The following is a 7,820-nucleotide window of genomic DNA, read 5'->3' on the forward strand; positions in this document are numbered from 1 at the left end:
ACTCCCAAGGCAGCTGAGTCCAAAGCTGTACCTTGTTCACTGCTAAGCCAAAAGTCCACCCACGCAGACATTTACCTTTGTTTTGGATTGAGATCGCATACATACCTTAGCATGCAGTGTGTTCAGAAGGCTTTGCCGGCACGCTTACTCCTCACTACCACCTGAGAACAATTATAAGCCCATAATCCCTTACCTATAATTACAAAATAAAACATCTCTGAAGAAACAATAGTTTTTTCATAACTTTGACCCAAAATCTGGCCTGACCCGTCATGATCATATATATACTATTTATCTCACTTAGTGTGAATATTCATACATTTAGCTACAGAAATATTGATGGGTTTGATGACAGGGCACCGCCCTCAATCTCACTGGGGTATTCCTTTATATATCATAAAGGCACAATATTCCCTTTCTAAAATCTGAAAAATTCTGAATTCCAAAACACATCCATCCCAAAAGGTTTCAAATAAGCGATTAGGGACCTATAGGATTATCCCTGTAGCCTGAGAGAAGTGAAGAGACTTGTTAGGGCTCTTGATCACTCTGAAGTCTTTGCTATCCAAACTATTCTGTACTGCCCTGGAGGCTCTTGCAGAGAGCAGCATGTTCTCCGGATAACAGCCCCTACCTGTTTGTTTCCCTGTGCTCTCCACTCTGGTCACTCCTCAGATATGCTGATAAGCTGTGCCTTTTTTCCCAGGGAGACGCCAGAACGTGCTACCATGGTGGCAAAACCCATGAACAGGATATGGCCCAAAGAGCCCAGGCCTTGGGCTCATCAGCTCCTAGAACTCAGCTGTCATGTACTTTCCAGACTCTGTGAGCTGAAAGGAAAGACGGACTTACTTAGAGAAGAGCAGGATGGAATTTAGGGAGCCTAGAGAATCATGGTATTCAGACCACAGAAGACAGAAGACAGAGGTATGGGCTTCTGGTCGAGGAGTTCAACAGTACCCAATTTCCCCTCCGTGCTCCCTCTATGAACAAAAATCTGAAAGAGAGGCTCATCTGATTTCACCAACAGCTCATCATCCTTGCACCCCTATTTCAACCACCCCCTTCTCATTCTGGACCCCCTTCAGGATACAGAAGTGCATCACTCTCTGTCTCAATGTCTCTGTCCCTCTGCATCTGTCTCCTTGCACTGTTGGTCAGTTTTGCCCCACGTCTGTGTCTCTTGTCCTTGTCTCTGTCTACCTCACACTCAGAATTCCTTTCTGAGGGAACAGAGGTGCCAGTTGTACTTTACCAGGTGACCTCTCCTTGTCAACAATAACAAAAAATGCGCTAAAGGGGCAGTAGGAGGAAGAGACTTGGTTTCACGTAACAGGAAGCTCGGGGTTTCCGGTTTGGTCTGTTGCAGCTCTTCTCTCATCCTGCCCATTTCCTTGTCACCACATCACGTTGTACTTCCACCCGGCACACACCCCTCCCACCACACTCAGGCGAGCAGAAGGAACGTGTTGATCTCTCCCTTCACCAAAAGGAACTACTGGTTAATGGTTAAAGCTGGAATCAGGCAGACGCAGATTTGAATCCCAGATCCTCCATTAACTTACTGTATGCCTTGCACTAGTTTATTTAACCTCTCTGAGTCTGTTAATTCACTTGTAAAATGGGGAAATGATAGTTCCTACTTCAAGAAGTTACTAAAAGGATTAACTAAGATAATACATTCAAAGTGTTTGGAATAGCCCCTAACACATTCAATTTCAACAAATATTTGAATATTAATTCCTCTCCTGGAGCACAGGCCCATGCTCACTTGCCAAACCTTTGCTCAAAGACCTGATACCCAAACTCTCAGCTCTCTAGGAAGACCAGCCCTCTCCTGGGGCCAGTCACCTCTCCTTGAAGAAACTTTTCTTGGTAACACTCTCTCCCACCACGGTAGGACCCTTCCCAGTGCTTCATGCTCATGTCACCTCAGACAATGGCCCACTTTGTGGGATAACTCCACATGCTGGGCAAGGATAGGGGAGGATGCTCCCCACACACAAGGAGTCTTCGTGGGCACACAGGAGTGTAGTGGGAAAGCAGCTACTAGAAGGACTCTCTAGAGTGGTTCTTCTCCAAGGAAAAACCACTCTTCTCCAGCAAAACACCAGGTTGAGATCTCTGGATGGAGACGCAAGTGAAAGCCACACATAGATTAGGGCCATAAAGGAAGAGTACCCACTAGATACAAAGCAGCCTTGGAAAGGAAGTAGAGGATGAAGAAAAATTTCCTTAAATTTAGCTGGGTAATTTTGGCTTCCTGAAAGTTCTCTCCAGTTACTAAGGCAACATTATCCCAATTCGATTCTTATCCTCCACATTGTCACCACTCAGCATGGCACCCTCCTACACACACCTGGTTCTCACTGCAACTGTAACCCACTCATTAATAATGAGTTTCAACCTAGGCTGTACATGAGAATTGCCTGGGGAGCTTTTAGAAATCCTGATGCCCAGGCATACTCCAGACCAATTAAACCAGAATTTCTGGGACTAGGACCCAAGTACCAGTAATTTTTAAAGCTTCCAGGTAATTCCAAAGTATGGCCGAGGTTGAGCGCCACTGCTTTGTTCTCAATTTAAGTCCTGATCTATGCTTCTCCCATGTCCTTCAGGACCCCAATCCAACCTCACAAAGAAGTCATCTGCAACTGACAAGATAGCATAGCAAATTGCTTTAAGGAGGAAAGGCCTGATACTGTTTCCTTAAAGAACTCAAAGAACTACACACACACACACACACACACACACATATACACACACATACAGACATATACAAACACACCCTAATGGAAACCTGCATCTACCTCCCCTAAAGCAGGAGAATGAATAGGTGACTAAAGAGTATGGACTCAGGTGGTGGGTACAGTGAGGCTATGAAAGCGACTGCCCTCTCCCCACCCAAGGCCCCAACACCCGGCAGGACCTCTATGACCTCATGCTGTAGTAGGTCAGAGTCCAGGGCCTGGGGCCTCACCTCCATGGGCAGCTTGGAGCTTCTGCAGCAGCTACTGCCCTACCTAACCCCTCCCACACTCCATCATGTTGGTTGGTACCCCTCACCTGCTGACACTGGATGAAGCTGATGCTACCTGGACCCTCATCAAAGATAAGGTAGGTAAGTAAAGAGGGCTAAAGAGGAAGTAACGAAGTGGGACCTAGATGGGTCTGGGCAGTTTATAAGTTGGAAGGAGTTGGAAGCGTAAAGACAATAATAACTAACATTTACTCAGTGCCGGCTTATGTGTGAGGCACTGCATTAAGTGCTTTGCACAGAGTGTCTAATTTAATTACAATTGCAAAAACAGTAAGAAAGGTTCCTTGAAAGACAATGGATAGGGAGCTATGAGAGCAGAAAAGAGAAGTGCTAAGTCAGGGGTAGACTTAGGAGGTCAGGAAGGCTTCCTGGAGTGAGTACATTCTAGCTTGGCATATAGGAGTTATTCACATGGAGGGAAGAGGAATACCTGGCACATAAAGGGTGCTTAATAAACACCTAATGAGCAAGGGGCGGGGTGTGTGTGTGAGTGAACAGTGTACTAGTTAAAGGCAGAATATATGCAAAAGCCAAGAGAGAAAGAAAGAAAATGTAAATTAGTGAACTACAAATAGTCCTCTAGAACAGGGTTCAAAGAATTAGTGGTGAAAATGAGGAAGAAGAGGTATAGGGGCTGACGGTGAAAGGCCTTTTACGTTTTCTAAAGAACCTGAACTTTACCTTTGACCTCTTCACAGATATTCCCTCCAGCTTAACTTCCACAGAATGAGAAATTTGGGTTTTGAGCCAAATATACAGATTTCCAGGAGCAGGCAGATCTCAGCTCTGAGTTGCTGGTGTCCAGAAAACCCCACAAAATCTAGATGGACACTAATTTCTGATATTAGAGAATTTAGGGATCAGGTTCTGGTCAGGCTATCTGAAGGAGAGTGAATTTAAAGCATTTGCAGGAAGCAGCCCACCAAGTTTAAAACAATCATCTTAAAGCAGTGCCTACCAAACTCAAAGCAGCCTTAATGGCATGTAGCTCCCATCTGCAATGGAGTAGCAGCTCACCACAAAGGTCAGCTTCCCAAGGAAGCAGAAAGAGAAGAGCCAAGGTCCTCCCAAGAATGAGAGCAACTAGTTTCAGCAGCGTTAGAGGTTGGTCCTGGACTAGATCAATCAGAATTAGGGTGAAGTAAATGGGGTCTTTAACTATTAAAAAGCTACACCATCTCTGAGTATCAGAAAAACTCCCTGTCCTATTTAAATGGAAAATTGCCAGGAAAGTCAGGGTAGGGACATTCAGGATAAATCACTGGTAGTATGTGACAAGTTCAAGAAGTAGGATACCTTTGAGTAACCTGGTCTCCTCTTCCAGAACTGCTGATTTACTGGGCACTTTGTAGAAAAACAGAATGTGGCTCAAGGGCTCCCTATTCAGAATTCAAACCCGCCAAGGTACCTCCAGGAAGATAATCTTCCACCATCACTTTCCTGGGCTGCCCCGGGGAGAGCTGAATTTGCAGGCCTCTAAGTCCTCAGAAATTCTACCCAGAAGTGCAGTGGAAGCAGGTCGTGGTCTCAAATGGTGACTGCCAAGAACACGTTCACCCTAGCATAGAGTTGAGTGCTTTATTTTTCCTGCTTTAGGATAACCACTGGAGCCCTCAGGATAAGAATAAGGGCCTAATAAACTTCCATGGCAAATTCATGTCTATATTCTGAAAGAGAGTTTCCAGCTTAATCACCTTTTAGCAGAAATTTAGACCATAAGAAACATCACACTCCTGTTAGAGGGACCTCTCCTGGAGACATTCCAATTCGTCTCATTTGTACAGAATCCTAGGCACCAAATGAGCAGCTAGGCTGGGATTCTGAGGTTATATTTGATGATTATGCTTTCACTGTCATGAGGTAGAGCATTCTATACAAAAATGCTAACCCACCATTGCTCTGCTCTCACCCCTGGAAATCCAACTGTTCTTCTCAGGGTCCTGTTCTTCAGACCTATGCCCCCACCCAAAAGTTAAATGTCCCATATCTTAGTGAAACAAAGGAGAAGGAATGATAGGAAATTCTTCCATGCAGATCAACAAAGAGCACCAGTTATTTCCTTAGCTAGGTGACAAGACAGTAGTGACAAGCTACCTCAGCTTGTGTAAAGTCCAGACACAACTAGCTACGCCCCCCCTTACGCTGGGGGGCAGCACTTCCAAAACAGCTTTGCGTAGCAAAAAGCAGATCAACCTTAAGGGACCACTGGTAAATTCTACAAGAAAGCCAGTAAAGTGGGCAATGCCATCAGCAGGGGCACAGACACATGGGATTGGGGGTCTGGCGGAGGGAAGTAGAGCACACAGCATTTTAAGAATAGGACCCTAACGTGAAAGGGGCCCAAAGAGGGAACTGTGTGTGCTCCTTAGCAGAACACAGAGCCAGAAGTCTCAGTCAACAATATCTTGGATGAGTCAAGATCATAATTAAGTACAATTACTAGAGAGGATCTTACAGGGCTTCCCAGTTGGTCATGAAATTAAATTTTCCAGAACTGGGTTACCCAGCACAAAAAGGCCAGAAGGACCAAACCAAGAGGAACTGTAATCTGTGAAAGCCTACTGGAACTAGCATTACAAAGATGAGGCCTCAAATCCCTAAGAGAACTACCCTCTGAAGCTCGGGCAGAAGGTGTATACTAAGATGTTATAGACGCAGTGTGGACTTCCAAACCTATTTCTGTGTAACCACTCTTGGTTAATGACATCACCCATGTAACCCTAATCCTTGAGGATGCCTTTTCCCACACCCCTTAAGTGACCGAGTTCTACTAATTCTATAACCTAAATACCTTCCCCCATTATTTTAGTTCAGGGCCTCACCATGTCTTGCCTGGAATTTTACAATATTCCTAACTGACTTTTTCTCTCTCTCTTTATTTTATGCCTTCCTATTCAAAATTAACTTTCTAAAATGCCTATCTGAATTGTGCCCCTCCTAACCAGAACCCTTCAAGTGGCTTCCCACTGTCCTCAGGATAAAAGTCCCATCACTTAGCACACACACAAGGCCTTGAATAATCAAGCTCCTGTGTGCTTGTCCCTCTCCACACCCTACACTTAAGTAATATGAAAGTATACTTTCCTGACTATGCCCCTCTTAGTTTGTAAGTTTTTTCGCTGGCTGTTCCCTCTGCCTGGATTGACCATTCTCCTACCTGGCTAATTCCTTCAAAGTTAAAGCATTACCACCTAGAAACTATCCTTGATCCTCTTCTATCAAAGACAAAGGCTGTTAAATCACATCTCATCTGCTCCACAGCTTGCTCTCTGAGCTATATCAGGACAAGAACAAAGTCTCAGTTTTTAATGCATTCCCAGTATCTAGCAGAGTCTGGCACAGAGTAGAGATTCAGGTTTAGCTAGAGGGGACTGGGAGACAAGCAGGAAGCACAACAGTATGAGCACAGTGTGCACTGACAATGGGAGGGTCAAGCTAGAGTAGGCTACCAGGTAACTCCTAACTCTGACCCTAACTCAGTCCCTGACCTATAAACTGGCCACCTGCAGGTTACAGAGGAGCGCTTTGGGCCCAATGTAGTGGCAGTACCTTTCCTGTCGGATGCAGCCTGCTTTGACCTACTGGGTGTGCTAGTGAAACAGTCCCGCCCAGCCCACACCCGCCTGGCTCTGCCAGGTCGGCAGGGCCGGCGGGCACTACAACCAGTGGGGCCACTACCGAACCTCCTGGAGCAGGCAGGCTCTGAAGGTGCCTTTGCCCACTGCACTAGAGAATACTCACCAAATGGCCGAGCAGAGACAGCCTATGAAGAAATGCGACTGTTGGATGGGCAGCCCTGCCGGATCCGCTTACATATGGGTGGCCTGCGCAAGAAGGTGGCCTTCCTGCTGCTGCCACCAGGGCAGGTGAGCTTACTGCAGACTCTTCCCTGGCTCCGAAGCACCCACAGCATCTATGTCATCTACCAGGTCTTCTCCTGTTCCTGGCTACAGCTGGGACTGCTGCCTACAGCCCGGGAGCCCCAACTGCTCTGGTTACAGCGGTCACTGCCTATTGCCTTCTCCTGCCTCAAGTTTTCACTGCAGCCCAAGGGAGTGCTGGGACCACAGAAGCCCCTGATCAAAGACCCACTGCCCCATGGGGCCAGTTGGGTCAGACCCGACCTCAGCATCAGGCCACCTCCGGCCCCCATGTCAGCCCCTGCCGATGTCCCCGAAGCTGCTGATGTGCCCTCACCTGGCCCAGCCCCACCTTCACCATCTCCCCAGGAAGGGCCAGAGGGCAGACCACCCAGATTCTCCTACAAGGGCCGAAACCCCTTCCGAAGGGGGCCCCAGATGCTGTCAGGTACTGCTAGGGGAAATGAAGATGAGAGGGATGGGATAAGGTGGAGGGAAAGGGCGTGGGGTGTAGAGCCCAGGAGTGTGTGGGGCACCCATAACTCCACACTGGACCCTGGTGAGGGGGATGGAGTGAGGGAGCCAGGGGAGGGCGAGATGGAAGCATGGTCCTGGTGAGGGGGTGGGTACAGCACAGAAGACCAGAGGGAGGGACCAGGGCGGCAGAAAGACAAGGGCATGAGTCAAGCTGTGGCTATCCCCAACCCTGGCAGAGAACTGGCTCTTCAGCCCCCGAAGCCCCGCACCAGGAGCCCAGGGTGGGGGCCCTGGGGACCCCGAGCGGCACTCCATGTCCCTGCCCCTGCTGCAGGGTCTGTCCTCGGAGTTCGACAGTGACGACGAATGAAGCTGAGGCGAGAGATGCAGGGGGCCAGGCCCCCAAGATCTGACATAGGGATACTGGTCCCCAATAAACATCA

General features: G+C 47.7%; 1 protein-coding gene across 1 annotated transcript; it reads left to right on the plus strand.

Annotated features, from left to right (window-relative positions):
- The first annotated feature begins 3,045 nt into the window (after positions 1-3,045).
- On the plus strand, positions 3,046-7,747 carry C8H11orf42 (chromosome 8 C11orf42 homolog). The gene is made up of 3 exons (XM_065882396.1): positions 3,046-3,117; positions 6,550-7,348; positions 7,614-7,747. The coding sequence occupies exons 1-3, from the start codon at positions 3,046-3,048 to the stop codon at positions 7,745-7,747; spliced, it is 1,005 nt and encodes a 334-aa protein (XP_065738468.1).
- Positions 7,748-7,820: the final 73 nt, after the last annotated feature.

Source organism: Phocoena phocoena, chromosome 8, assembly GCF_963924675.1.
Source record: "Phocoena phocoena chromosome 8, mPhoPho1.1, whole genome shotgun sequence".
NCBI classification, from domain to species: Eukaryota; Metazoa; Chordata; class Mammalia; order Artiodactyla; family Phocoenidae; genus Phocoena; species Phocoena phocoena.